General features: G+C 36.9%; 2 protein-coding genes across 7 annotated transcripts in view; one reads left to right on the forward strand and one right to left on the reverse strand.

Annotated features, from left to right (window-relative positions):
- The window catches only part of dnah5 (dynein, axonemal, heavy chain 5), a 184,869-nt gene extending 172,907 nt beyond the window's left edge, over positions 1–11,962 (reverse strand). For both annotated transcript variants that reach the window (XM_067392512.1, XM_067392504.1), the window contains exon 1: positions 11,844–11,962. In XM_067392512.1, the coding sequence (XP_067248613.1) occupies positions 11,844–11,936 (93 nt within the window). In that variant the 5' untranslated portion in view covers positions 11,937–11,962. The remainder of the gene's footprint in view (positions 1–11,843) is intronic.
- Positions 11,963–13,702: 1,740 nt separating this feature from the next.
- triob (trio Rho guanine nucleotide exchange factor b) overlaps positions 13,703–15,399 on the forward strand; it is a 173,830-nt gene continuing 172,133 nt past the window's right edge. For all 5 annotated transcript variants that reach the window (XR_010896419.1, XR_010896420.1, XM_067400860.1 and 2 more), the window contains exon 1: positions 13,703–13,968. Coding sequence is in view for 3 of the 5 variants with exons in the window: in XM_067400860.1 (XP_067256961.1) it covers positions 13,902–13,968 (67 nt within the window). In the remaining 2 variants the exon portion in view is untranslated. The remainder of the gene's footprint in view (positions 13,969–15,399) is intronic.

The following is a 15,399-nucleotide window of genomic DNA, read 5'->3' on the forward strand; positions in this document are numbered from 1 at the left end:
AGTACTGTGTACGACTCGTCCATAGACAGCAATTTAACCACCACTTTCAAGGTTCACTTTCAACAGTCAACATGCCTGCAGTGGTTCAACTTCAACCTTATTTTTATGAAGTGACGAGAATACATTTTGTGCCAAAAACAAAACAAAAATAATGACCTATTCAACAATATCTTCTCTTCTGTGTCATTCTCATACATTGTTTACATTCAGAGCTTCCAGGTTCTATGTCAGAACGCAGGCTCAGCGTTGGCAGAGGCTGTTCACATGAAGAGCAGGACACATTCGTGTGATGCTGATGCAGGAGCCAGCCAGTAATGAGTCGGCGTTCTGAAGTAAAACCTGGAAGCGCTGAACAAAAACAGCGTATGAGAATGACACAGAAGTGAAGATATTGTTGAATAAAGTCATTACATTTGTTTTGTTTTTGCACACAAAAAGTATTCTCGCCACTTCATAAAATTAAGGTTGAACCACTGTATGCCTTTAGTACCTTTCTGGACCTTGAAAGTGGTTAAACTGCTGTCTATATTAAACCTCTCAGATTTCATCAAAAATATCTTAATGTGTGTTCCGAAGACAAACAAAGGTCTTACGGGTGTGGAATGACATGGGGTGAGTAACTAATGACAGAATTGTCATTTTTCTGTGAACTAACCCTTTAAGTGAACTGCAGCCAGCAACTTATTGCTTGTGCTCGAACATTCATGCTGCTGTAAACATTGTGTCAATAGATGAGGTATTTAAAATTACAATTTAATATTTGATTATAATTTATATGGCTATGTGGGACTATAGTTTGAATTAATTTGCCCTTTTCTTTGCATGACACATTCATATCACAATACAGAATAGCTCTTTCGGCATTATCCTTAGGATTGTATAAGCATTCATTTCATGTGTCATTGAACAGAAGAGAGACTCTCAGGAGCGTGCATAACCGTCACATCCTTTTGAAATGTACTGACTCCGAATCCTTTACATAAAAATCATTCTACAGGCTTTCATAGTCAGGGAAGGTCACTTTTTTATGTTTTCTTACACGCTATTCACACATTAAAAAAGCGATTAATACATGAAATGCCTTATCCTCTTGTTGTTACAAGAGATCTACTGTATGTCTCTAAAGTGTGCTGTTGCTTTGGACAAAATTGTGAGATAAATAACTTCTTTCATACTTAACCAATCACCTTTGACTTACCACTGCCAAAGAAACATATTTAAGTCTTAAATGTCACAGGTAACAGACTCTGAAGTCCAGTGAAGCCATCTGGATGAAGATTTATAGTGCAGCAAACAGGGGCCAACAAGCCCGGGCAAGAAGACGCATACATTGCAATTGACCTGTAGAGCTAATGGGAGCAGTCATCTAGCGTGGGAATGACCAGACCAGTGCTACCTCAACCATGACTGCCAAAACAAATGGAAATAAATGATAAGGCCTGAACGCCAGCCGTGACCTAGCAACGCAACACACAAGACAAATAAAACAATAGAGAAGGAAGATTTTCCAGATGAGCATCGATCTGCAAATGATTGTGACAATTCATGCCAACACAGAGTGGTGTGCCACTCATGTTCAAGTGAATTCAGAGCAGCAAACAGAACATAATCATTCAACGTCTTCTGAGATCTTGTGAATTCTGAATGTTCTGAATTGTGTGATCATGAGGTGCCACAATGGAAGAAAAATTGAAGCACACAAAAAAAAGAACCCTAAATGCACTTTACATGCACTGCTTTGCAGTTGATTTGCAGTTCAACTTTGCAGTTGAATTTTATTGCTGCTTTTTAAAAAGCCCCAAAAAATAAAATAAATAAATAAATAAAAAATTAACTTTTTCTCTCAATACTTAAAAAAAGTGATTATAGAAAATAAACAATATGTATGAATGTAAGTATGTATGAATAATCTCATCATGAATTTGGTACAGAATTTAACTAAAACCTATCAGATGAATAAAGATTCATTTTCCATTATGAAAGACAAGAAAACCATGACAACCTTTCCAAATAAGGAACTTTCAACTCTTTTGAGAAGTTTAATGCCTTCAGTGTAAGTTGTTTCTGCTTGGTTTGTTATCATTAATTAAAAAGTTAATAAATTGGAAAGAGAAAATTGTTAAACATATATGTCACGCCACTTTTAGCTATGGATGTTGTTCTGTTGTGATATTTGAAAGACTGCAAAACTAAGAAGCAAAGTTTCATCTTACCTTGTTTTGCAAGTCAGGTGTACGAGGCAGCATTTTGAGCCTGAGTTCAGCCAAGTGCTGAAATAATTTCCAGTTTAACACTGCATGAGAGCTGTGTGGTATGTTAAAGAACTAAAATATTGTTGTACCCTTCATTGGCTCTTTATCTAGTCTTCTGGTGTTGGGTGATCACCTGTCCTCTGTTTGGTCACAGAGGAGGTCTTGGACCTTCTCAGATGTCAACTATGAAGCTAAATAGGCCATTGTTGTTAAGTCTACAGTTACAGACAGAACTTCAGGCCTCGAAAGGATGAGAGGCAATATTTACACCTCCACACCACTTTATTCATCAGTGAGAATGACAATACAATCAGCTATTCATTCATATTGTGAAGGGGCATCTATGGATTGCCCTGGTAACACTTGACCATTCACATCTTGTTGAACTGACTCACAGGCTCATGAATGTGAATGAACTGTATTCTAATCAGATAGAAACTAGGACTTTATTATTTAAAAGCTACAGGAAATAAGTACGATTTATATAACTGACAATTGTAAAAACATTAACTTCAGGTTACTATCATATATATCTAAGCATTGCTTCATATCAATGAAAAAATATATATTATATATATATATATATATATATATATATATATATATATATATATATATATATATATATATAATATATGGAAAAGCTGAATTTTCAGAATCATTACTCCAGTCTTCAGTGTCACATGATCCTTCAGAAATCATTCTAATATGCTGATCTGCTGCTCAATAAACATTTATGATTATTTTCAATGTTTAGAAAACCATAGAAACCCAGAAAACCATAAACGGGAAAGTTGTGTAATTTAGCACAATGATAGAGGACATTCTTCAATGTGCCCATAGCAAATTTGGAGTCTCTAACTCGATCTCTCTAGCGCCACCACCTGTCCAAAGTTGCACTCATGTTTATGCTAATAACTTTTGAATCATAAGGGTAAGAAACAAAATTCCTTGGCTCAAGCCGATTCCATTGCACCTTATGACTTCATTTTTCGTAATGATAATTTGTCCGCCATGTTGAATTTAGCAAAAAAACTACTTTTTCGAACTCGTCCTAGACGCTTTGTGCAATTTTCATGAAAATCAAATCAGATCATCTTCAGACCATGCTGGCAAAATGTTACTAAAAGCTTTGTGATTAACCCAACCATTCTTGAATAACACACAAATTTAATGTAGAGCACCCCAAATAGGACTCAATGCTATATCTCCGCAACGCTTTATCATATTCAGACCAAACTTGGTACATGTCATCACAAGCCTGACCAGAGGCAACATGCAGTGTTTCGGCGCAGTGCCACCTACTTGTCCGGGGATACAAAAAAAATGGCTATTTTTGCTTATAATTTATATAGATAGGTTTGTCCAAAAATCATGTAGTCTCATTAGATTTGAGGAGTCATGCTGATTCGAATGATATCCAATTTTTCCATATCGGCCATTTTGAATTTCGTATGAAAATGCTGTATTTTATGAATGCATTAGCCTATCGTTACGAAACTCGGTTTGGGTCATCAGAATGATGCCCTGAAGACGCCCGAGAAGTTTCAGAGCAGCACCACCTAGTGGAGAGACTTTGGATGTGATTGACTTATTTTCACAAGGAGTCATCTCCTTAGATTCCTGAATCCTTGCCGAGTCCAATGATACCAAACATGCTCGGTTTTGCCTTATGGTTTGTGCGACGTGGTGATTCAGAGCTTAAAAAACCTATATCTTCGAATATCTTCGAATATCTTCGAAACTGTTAGTCTGACAGAGATGAAACAGGAGGAAAGACGGAACCTTAGTTTATTTACAACATGTATAAGACCAAATGTCAAAATTTTGATAGGAAGTGGCAAAAAAATCAAAACAAAGTCATCCATGGGTCATTTTTTATGTTCTCATACATATAAATGTCTATAACTCTATAATTTTTACCAAATTTGAAACACATATGTATGGGCTCACTCTGAGGACACATACAAAAAGCGGTGGGATTGTGCCTCTTGGTGGCATTATAATTGAACAAAACAAAACATGTAATTGCCGTTAACTACAATACAGTATTATGATATAAAATGCTATATTTTATGAATGGATTGGTGTACCATTACAAACTCAGTATGTGCCATCGGCACCATGCTCTGAAGGTACTCAAAAGGCCTTCAGACAAATATTGTGGTCAAATGTTATAACGAAATAAAAAATAAAAAAAATGCTAATAGCTTTATATAAATGTGGCCTATTGTAATGAAACTGGTCTTAATTGATTCCATGGGTCATGCTGAGCACACTGATGCCAATTTTGCCAAAGTCAGCAAAACTTCCTCTCCACCACTTTTACCTCCACCAGACAGTTGGTCCAATTTTCACCCGAATCAAATCGTATCATCTTCAGACCATGCCAGCAAAAAGTTATGGATTTCGTTTTGATAGACCAAACCATTTTCATATACTACAGCAACGAATAAGAGGCTTGACTGTTGAGTCTGTATCTCTGCAATGCTTTGACATATTGACACTAAACTTTGCAAGTGTCCTTGTCACCTCACTCTGACCATACCGCATGAATATGGTCAGAAAAAAAAAGAACAGCATATGCTCTTGTCAACAGGTATGAAATGTTCTATTTCTGAAGTAGGCAAGTGCTTGCGCTACTTCTGACGCAAAGAACAAATGCACTGCGTCCGAAACCGTGTAAGGTCTGAGTAGGTACTATCTGAATTTACTTTAATAAATACGTTCTATTTCTATATAGTATGAATATAAGTGGTATGAATGTAATTTGACATACTACATCCGTCATTGTGTGCAAACACTGCCTGCAAAGTCATTGCCTGATAAAGCAGCGAGGAAACAAGTCAGTTGCCTAAGCTTTCAGATGCAGCATAGTAAAGTATGCTATCCCATGAGCCCATGGGTGTCGATTAATGAATGGAAGTGAAGGGATGCAACTGAGGATGGTAGGACACGTAAAGGTACCTTATGAAACTGGTTGATCTAATGATCTACATCAAAATAGCGCAAGCTTTGGTGATAACTAAGCGAATATTTAATTAATACAATAGTAATTTCTCACTAAATGACATCCAAATGGAAACTTTGGTCAAAAACATACATTTACACACAAACTACTATGTATTTGGACATGCTACACTTTTGGCATACTGTTTTTCACATACTATATAGTAGGGAAATATTTGATTTCGGACACAGCGATGGTTTTGCAATGGTCGCTTTGTTGTGTCCAGTGTAGATGGCCTCGAGCTGTTGTGGTGCGGTGTGACAACTGTTGCGTCCGGTATAGTCACAGTGTTAACAAAAAAATTTATATTAGCTAGTCAACTGCCCTTGTCAAAAGTCCAGAGGATGAAAGTAGTACCTGAAGTGACAGCATTAAAGGGATAGTTCACCCAAAATCATCATATACACCCTTATATCATTCCAAACATATAAGACTTTCGTTCATCTTTTGAACACAAATAATAAAGTTAACCTCTTTAAAGACAGTTAAAAAGCTTTTTCAGCTAGGGTTCAAAATATTTCTGCGAACACTAAGTTGGTAATAGGGCAATTCCAGCGTTATGGACGTGACATTTGGAGTCAAAACTTGAAATATAAATGCTCAAAGAATGCATTTAATAGCAACATATTGAACCGTCTATTTATATATTCATAATCCCTTACCAAAGGAGTCCAGACATTAGAAAAATGTCAGTCTACTCAACTGTTTTATTTTTTAGATGAGGGAAATATACAGCGTTACGGACGTGACAAAAAAAGTCACTAAGTTTTGGGTGACAACATATTTTTTAAGAATTCTGTGAATTACATTGCGCAAACCAAAAGTAATACTGCCCACCGAATAAAGAAGGGTTGGCTCTCCACAGAGCATAAAATAATAATTTTATTTCATTTTTCGTGTTCGCATTAATGAGGAAAAAACAACGTTACGGATGTGACAGTTTTCCGTTACGGATGTGACCGGTCTGAAAGCGGCACAGAAGACTGCTTTAAAACTGCTTTAAAACTTTCACAGAGACCTCAAGCAAGCATGTACACCACCAAATATTGAAATCTGGGATACCAGTATGGTAAGACTCCACAATTGATCAACTTTTTACTAAACTTTATACAAATGTAACGTTATACTCTGTATTGCAAAAGGTTATAGATTAGACCTATTTCTCATGTTGACAAGCATGTGCGTTGTTCAAGAATCAATTTAGAGACCATGATTTTCCTTCTTACAGAACTGCATGCTAAAATACATTGACAAATATTAATGTTTATCATAAAGCAGTTTAAAATCGCATGTTTTCCCCACAGTCAGGTGAACCGATTGACACTATTGCCAATCGCAATCATGTCAGTTTTATGTTTTGTGTATGAATGACCACACGGTTTTTTTCGTCTAGTTTTCAGAGTTTAAAGCGGAGTCTTGAGTCAAAATGATCAAACTTTATTTCAAGTCAAAATTATTGCAATCGTATTATTTTCATTTTGTTTGATCGCGCGGATTGTGATCATTATAGGCTAGGCTATTCATTTTTAACCAACAGGTAACGCGACATCCCAATTCCCGAGGGAAGTGTCCTATGAGACACAATGCTCTTCTATAAGTTGTACTGTATCATATAGGCCTACCTTTTGATGTTCATATTTCGTTCTCTGGCAAGAGGAAGAGAAGATCGGTTCATGTGCGCCTGATCCGCCGCTTACAGGCGCTGCAGAAGCTAATCTGTCACACGCCGTAGGCTATTAAAGAGCGACATCTATTGTTTAATTTTTGAAAAAAAAAATAATAAAATCGACTGAATTTGAAAGTTAAACCTTTTTCATATTAAAACTAACAAAGCACAAAGAGTATTGCGATTATTGGGTATGTTCTGATATGGTAAGCCTGAAACAGATGATAGCAATATAAAGAAGCAAACTCATAGGATTTAATATGAAGCGTCCGTAACGGTCACGTCCGTAACGCTTATTATGGTTGTTCACAGCAACGTAGTGAAATGAATTGTTGATCCTAATAAGCATAAACATAATTTAGCTTTGCATATAAAGTTTCAAGTTATTTGCATTTATAATTGTTATATGACATAAACTTAATCATTAAAACGTTACGGACGTGACAGAGCACTGAAGCGTCCTGACCTCTTTATTCTAGCCCTTATAAATTCATCAGGCAGTGCTGTTATGACTAAATGAGTGTATTTATTTCTCAGGCATGTATCCATCTTTCTACACAATGCTTACTGCTAAAATTAAAGTTTAAAAAATGGGGTCTTTGATCCCTTTTTTGAAAGCATGAAATATGGTTGGTTGAAAATTTAATTTAAGCATTGTTACTTACCACATATATTGTGGATAAACAAGGCAATTTTCTTAAAATTTCTGTTAGAGCACATTAATACAGTATATTACAGACCTAAATGGACAATTTAAAAAGGGTTTTGTTCTTTTGGTTAAAACTTTTTTTTTTCATAGTAAAGATGACCTTTGCGTGGAATTGCCCAATAATTCATTGCTTTCTGAACCCAGTGCCTGCCATTCCACATACAACGACCAAATGAGAGCCATCAAACTCATACGGTACTATCCATTCATGATCACAGAAGACTGTGTGCCCACATGGGCAGTCTGAGCGTTTGATACCAGGAAAATGATTGCGAAGGTTTGCATTTAAAAGCAGTTAGGTCATCAATATTTCACAGTGGCTATGACTGATTTTTTTTTTTTTTTTTTTTACTGGATCTTCCTATTACTAGGGGCTTGTGTAAGAAGAGCCTCCTGCTGAATTATGCAGAGGATCTGCAAGCTGGCTCTCCAAGTAGAGAACACACAAGTGAACCCCATCACATACACTTTTACTCACACACACACAAGCAGAGTCCAGTCCACTTATTATCCAGAAGTACTGACTCAGGCTCTAGGTCTCATTAAAGGCCACTCTTAGACCTTCTCTTAAAGAAAAACTTTTGTGCAAGTGCAAAAACCAATAATGCTTATCATCAGCACAAACAAGAACAAGGGTAAAGAACATTTACATGAAAATCGATCTTTCTAAGATACCGCTAACTGCATAACTGTAGGAAATCAAAGGTGATTTGTCATTTAGGAAAACTTGCTCTCTGAATACAAAGCTTCTATACCAGAAATCCCATTATGCATTTCAGCTGATGCTTGGGCATTCGTATTGGGCAACATATTGGTGTTGTACCTAAAATGAACAGGTACTCTCATTCTGTCTGTCACTCAGGCTACAGTAATAAACATTGGGTTAAAGATTAAATAAACACGCACAGCACTTCACTCTAGTTTCATGGAGGAGGAGTTCAGTCTACATTAACATAATATTTCAATGAATATTTTTAATAATAACCCACAAAAAACATAAATATTTCATTTTTTTATGAATTTCTACAATTTGTCCAAAAAAAAATATATACCACCAATTTGCCAAAATGTAAAATAGTTATGAATTGCAATCAGAGTGCGTTGGCTCTTCTGGTAATTCCAGTGAAAACATATCTTAATGTTCCATCATACAATGACATTCTAGATAAAACAGTAGTGTGCTGCAGTACACTTTTGGCCATACTGTAGTGTATAAATATTCATTCTTCTAAAACCAGATTATTTTAGCTATATGCTGTCCACATTGATTTTACAGCTATGTACTGTCAATTGTCTCTATTGTGTCATTTTTTTCTTCAGTGGCCAAGAGAGAGAAAGCTCTGCCAAAAAAGTTGGGACGCTGTACAAATTGTGAGTAAAAAAGGAATGCAATCCTTTACAAATCTCATAAACTTATATTTTATTCACAATAGAATATCGATAACATATCAAATGTTGAAAGTGAGACATTTTGAAATGTCATGCCAAATATTGGCTCATTTTGGATTTCATGAAAGCTACACATTCCAAAAAACTTGGGACAGGTAGCAATAAGAGGCCGGAAAAGTTAAATGTACATATAAGGAACAGCTGGAGGACCAATTTGCAACTTATAAGGTCAATTGGCAACATGATTGGGTATAAAAAGAGCCTCTCAGAGTGGCAGTGTCTCTCAGAAGTCAAGATGGGCAGAGGATCACCAATTCCCCCAATGCTGCAGCGAGAAATAGTGGAGCAATATCAGAAAGGAGTTTCTCAGAGAAAAATTGCAGAGTTTGAAGTTATCATCATCTACAGTGCATAATATCATCCAAATATTCAGAGAATCTGGAACAATCTCTGTGCGTAAGGGTCAAGGCCGGATGCCCGTGATTTTCGGGCCCTTAGACGGTACTGAATCACATACAGGAATGCTACAGTAATGGAATTCACAACATGGGCTCAGGAATAATAGAATAATGGTGCGCGTGCTTAAACTTTTGGTGTGAGTGCGAAACCTGCGGGAATGACTAAAATTATGCTTAATACAAGCACTATTTAACCGGAGCGAATGAGACGAGAGAGGAGGCGCCCGCGAGGGCGTGTGTCACTTCACTCACCCAGAGCCGTTGAAACCGGTTGAAACCGTGACAGAGAAGAGAGCGAGAACGCGCAGTTGACGTTATTGCCTGTACCGCTGGTAACAAAACGGATTGGCTGGGAATCGGTAAGAAGTGAGACTGATCGGCATAACACCGATCGATATATACTGTATAAAACACCAGCAAATTAAGAAAACATAATCAGTTTGACAACACATGAACTGCAAATACTCTCAATGCAATAAAGAAACGCTTTGCAAATATTCACAATACAATACAGAAATGGACTGCAAATACTTACAGTGCAACCAAATACAGAAACGAGCTGCAAATACTCTCAATGCAATACAGAAACGCGCTGCAAATACAACACAATACAAAAACGGGCTGCAAATACAATGCAATACAGAAACACACTGCAAGTAGCCTACTTACAATGCAACCAAATACAAAAATGCGCTTCAAATACAAAACAATACAGAAACGAGCTGCAAATACAATGCAATACAGAAACACACTACAAATACAACGCAATACAGAAATGCACTGCAAATACTCACAGTGAAACCAAATACAGAAATGCGATGCAAATACAACGCAATATTGAAACGCAGCGCAAATACAATGCAACCAAATACAGAAATGCGCTGCAAATACTCACAACACAATACAGAAACATGCTACAAATACAGCACGATACAGAAATGTGCTGCAAAAAACTCACAACACAATACGGAAATAGACTGCAAATACTCACAACGCAATACAGAAAGGGGCTGCAAATACTCACAACACAATACAGAAATGGGCTGCAAAGACACAATACAGAAAGGGGCTGCAAATACAGCGCAATACAGAAATGTGCTGCAAAAAACTCACAACGCAACCAAATACAGAAAGGAGCTGCAAATACTCACAACACAATACAGAAACGCACTGCAAATAGCCTACTCACAACACAATACAGAAATGGGCTGCAAAGACACAATACAGAAAGGGGCTGCAAATACAGCGCAATACAGAAATGTGCTGCAAAAAACTCACAACGCAACCAAATACAGAAATGCGCTGCAAATACTCACAACGCAATACAAGAAAGGGGCTGCAAATACTCGCAACGCAATACATAAACGCACTGCAAATACTCGCAACGCAATACATAAACGCACTGCAAATACTCGCAACGCAATACAGAACCGTGCTGCGAATACGCAATATACAGGTAGAAACGCAGGGCAAATACTCACAACACAATACAGAAAGGGGCTGCAAATAGTCACAACACAATACAGAAGCGTGCTGCAAATATGCAATATACAGGTAGAAACGCAGTGCAAATACTCACAACACAATACAGAAACATGTTGCAAATAGCACAGACCACAATTTGCAGAACACTTGTTGTCAATTAGCTGGTGTTTTTTTTTTTCTCTCTCCACCAAAATGTACACCATCATGTACATGGTGTACATTTTGCTGAATGACAACGTGAAAGGTATTATATATTGATCATTGTACAATATAGCCTATTATTGAGTGAATATCATATTGCATGCAGGCCTATTACACACAGTACTTGCACGTTTGGACATTTCCTACATAATTATGAGTGTCACTGTCTGAAGATGTACTGATATTTTCCACCAGACCAAAAATAGCAATAAAGATTCTATTCTGTTCAATTCTAAATTTTGCCACGGAGTTTTGCTGCCATCTAGTGATTTGTAAAACATTGCAATAAAAAATGTAGTTCATTTATTTGGAGCCTGAAAGGTTCTTCAATATGCGTTGTTTTTCCCCCCTTTCTCAAACTTCATTAATCAGCTTTTAAAACAGAAGTAGGCCATAAGCTTAATTTAAGAGCCATAAAAGTGTGCAAATTGTTTCAAAGCCTTTCAAAAACCAGTAAAAAGATAGTCTGGTATGCTCAGAAAGAAAGAAAGAAAGAAAGAAAGAAAGAAAGAAAGAAAGAAAGAAAGAAAGAAAGAAAGAAAGAAAACATAATTCTTCCTTTTTTTATTTAGATGATTACACATACACACACACACACATTAATAATAATAATAATAATAACAACAACAACAATATGTGTGAGGTGATAAGAGTTAACTGAAATGAAGCAGACCTGCATCTCCTTAATGTTGTCCACTGGAGCAGAGGGCTGATGAGTTCCTCTGGATCTGACGTTCGACTTCACTGTCCGGTAACTCAAAGCCATGATCTTTTGCTGACCTTTTAAAAATTTTATAGGTTTGTAAATCTCATCCTAAAGCTGAACTATGTTTTTTTCCACGCTGTAGTATCGGTGTCCAGAAGGATTTTAGTGTGTACCATGCTGTGACCAAGCTATAAATTGTTGTTGGCAGTTGCCATAGAGATGCCGACGTCAGGGGTAAGGTTTTTAGGGGTAAAATGAAAGTGCCCCGGCCCAGTGAGTTCAGAGAACAGGTCTCACTTCCACTGCATTGATCCCGTAAATCGAACACGAAAATACCCCCACTCCCCTTTATACGGCTTTAAACTTTATTAGTAATGTTTACAGCTCAAGATATTTTCGCCGTGTTAACAATGTTATGTTCAGGAATGTGGGAGGTGAATCATCAAAACGCAGCACATTTGTATAACACAAACGTATATCAGATTTAAAGTTTTAAATAAATCCGATTTTAGAAATGTGCCATCAACGACTGAAAGTTGTGGGGGTGCTGACTGTGATTGTGAATCGTCTTGAGTTCGTGTCTTGCTGCAGTTTTTCATGAAACAAGAGGGCGCTATTGTGCCACTGTAATTCCTCCGCACTTTCACTAGAGGGCCCAATTGTTTCAGTTCTCACACCATTTCATGCATGTTACATCGTATCATTGGGAAAGTGAACATATGGATGAACGTTGAAACAGTGTTGCAGTGCTGTTTAATATAAAACAACATCTTTGCGCAGGTGGATGAATATACAGCTTTTTGATATAAAATAGATTTATTCCGTGTGAATTACACATCAATAATAGGATATAGGCCTACTTGTGGGTTCCAGAAGCAGATGATGTTAATAATCAATGCTTAAAATGGTACACAAGCTTGTGTGTTTATGGCAAAATTAAAATCTTTTTTTTTTAATTGTTTATTTATTTATTTATTTATTTTTTATTGAACTTAGTTTAGAAAAATATACCAGTGAATATATAGGCATAATGTGTTGTCTCAAAACTTCTGTTGAGATAAAAACATTTCTCTGTTGTGACTGTTGAGTTTAATTTAATTGCAATTCAGTAAATTGCAGTGAAGCAAATTTGTTTACTATTTACTATATATTATTACTATATAATCGCATATAAATATATTATTTACTATATACTATATACTGTTTTTTGATATATTTACTAGGTCAGTATGGTGTAATCAGCATACAAACATTTTGTTATGATATGACAAGAAAACATACAGAGACTGTTCCATTGGAACCTCACGAATGTGTCAAGCACAAGTCTGAAACTATATGTTGACCTTTAAATGAAAATTACGTAGCAAAAGGCCCTGATAGGCATATGCATGACTCAAAAAAAAAAAAAAAAAAAAAAAAGAAATCATATCTGTAAAAATGTAGCCTATATTACATTTGAAAACTTTTTTTTTTTCCTTTTTTTTGGGGGGGGGGGGATATAAAAGGTCAATGGCATATAGCCTATTCAAGTTTCAAGAAAAGCATTTTACTATTTTTACTTGACATTTTTATTAAATCAAACTTTTTTTTGTAAAGAAAAGAGAGGTAGGCTATAATGTTTTTTTTTTAATGGAATGTATGGAACCAGCATCCTAAAAACGGCATTTTTAGGCTACAGCTGGTGATATAGCTGAGGTGACCTGTGGGGGGTGTATGGGGAAGTAGGGGATTCCAGGAGACCCCCTTCCTGAAGAAGACCTCCCCTCTCCCTCATCCTCCTCCTCCTCCTCCTCCTCTCTCCCAGCTGAAACTCAGGAGCGCCGCCGATCGGTACCGACACCTCTCCAGCGAGCTAAAGCCAAGATGGAGGGTCCGTGCTCAGCGAGTACAGGAACGAATCCCCACACGCCACTCTTTGCTTTTCAATGAAGAGGATTTATTCCCGATCAGTAACTTTATCTCGGAAAACCGACGCTGATCCGTTTGTTTGCGGAGTTTTGTTGAGGGAGAATCATTGATCCAAGGATGAGTTCAGGGGAGGGAGAGGACACATCTAAGGAGGCGGCCGACATAGCGGCGTTTTTTAAATCCGGTAAGTGGAGAAGAGAGGGGCGCGCGCCTCGGTGTTTTTGTGATGATGACCCGCTGATCCGGATCCCGGTTCACCCCAATGATGCGTCACCGAACAGATCGTAGTACCATAGATCAGATTTTTTTTTTTTTTTGAGATGTTGATGATGGTTAGCTACTGTGAATCCGCAGACGTGAATTTATTGCCAGATAGAGTTGGCAGGTTAAGATATATGAGTGCTTTTATATCACATTTATTTGGGATATGACGTTACATTTCATTGTGCGCGAGCCTATTCATAAAACAAGTCAGTTAAGAGATTTGTTTCTTAAAAACTGTTGTCATGCGTCACTGTTTATAAGCGTGATGTTTGAGTTCAGAGTGAGGTGACGTCATAAAGCTTGGCTGAAGCAGCTATGTATTTGTAACGGTGCTGCCATGTCAGTCCTGTCATGCATCTCAATGATGTCATGCATCACCAGCCCACTGCATTCAACATCACGTTAATACACCATTACCCTACATTTCACTAACTGCACATTTCACCTTGATGGTGTGAATTTTGAGCTCATTTATGCACCACTTTGGTTGGGTTGTTGCAGTCAGCTGTTGCTGTGATTTGTGTCAGCTGTCTCTGCAGTACCAGGTGCATCCAAGGAGGGACTCTGTAATGGGCCATGGATACCCTAAGTGACAGCAGGAGTCTTACAATATCACAATCTCTCTTTTCTCTCTGTTTCAGCCTGTTATCCAACTTTATTGTGAGCAGTAATAAGGCATGATGTTTTAGTGCATGTGCTACAAAGGAATAATGTATAGGGAATAATGTGGTCATTGAAGGTAGAGGAAATTAAAGTATGAACGCCCTGGGGCTCTCAAGAACTTAGAAAATAGTCATCAGTCATGGTCATGGATTGTTTAAAGTCACATTACATCAGAAAATGAGTTTGAATCATATTTGGGTCTCACTTGAAATTTAGTCAGAGAACAGTAGACTGAAGCAAACATGATTTGATAACAATTGTGTAACAATGAAGTCAAAATTTAGCATTATATTAATGTCTAAATATCACAAATGTGACCCTGGACCACAAAACCAGTCATAAGGGTAATTAAAAAAAAAACCAAAAAAACAAAATTGAGCTGAATAAATAGGCTTTCCATTGATGTATGGCAATATTTGGCTGAAATGCAACTATTTGATAATCTGGAATCTGAGGGTGCAAAAAAATCAAAATACTGAGAAAATCGCCTTTAAAGTTGTCCAAGTGAAGTCTTTAGTAATGCATATCCACTCACAAAAATACTTTTTTGATATATTTGCGGTAGGAAATTTACAAAATATCTTCATGGAATATGATCTTTACTTAATACCCTTATGATTTTTGGCATAAAAGAAAAATCAATAATTTTGACCCATACAATGCATTGTTGGCTACTGCTACAAATATA

Source organism: Chanodichthys erythropterus, chromosome 2 (genome assembly GCF_024489055.1).
Source record: "Chanodichthys erythropterus isolate Z2021 chromosome 2, ASM2448905v1, whole genome shotgun sequence".
Taxonomy (NCBI): Eukaryota; Metazoa; Chordata; class Actinopteri; order Cypriniformes; family Xenocyprididae; genus Chanodichthys; species Chanodichthys erythropterus.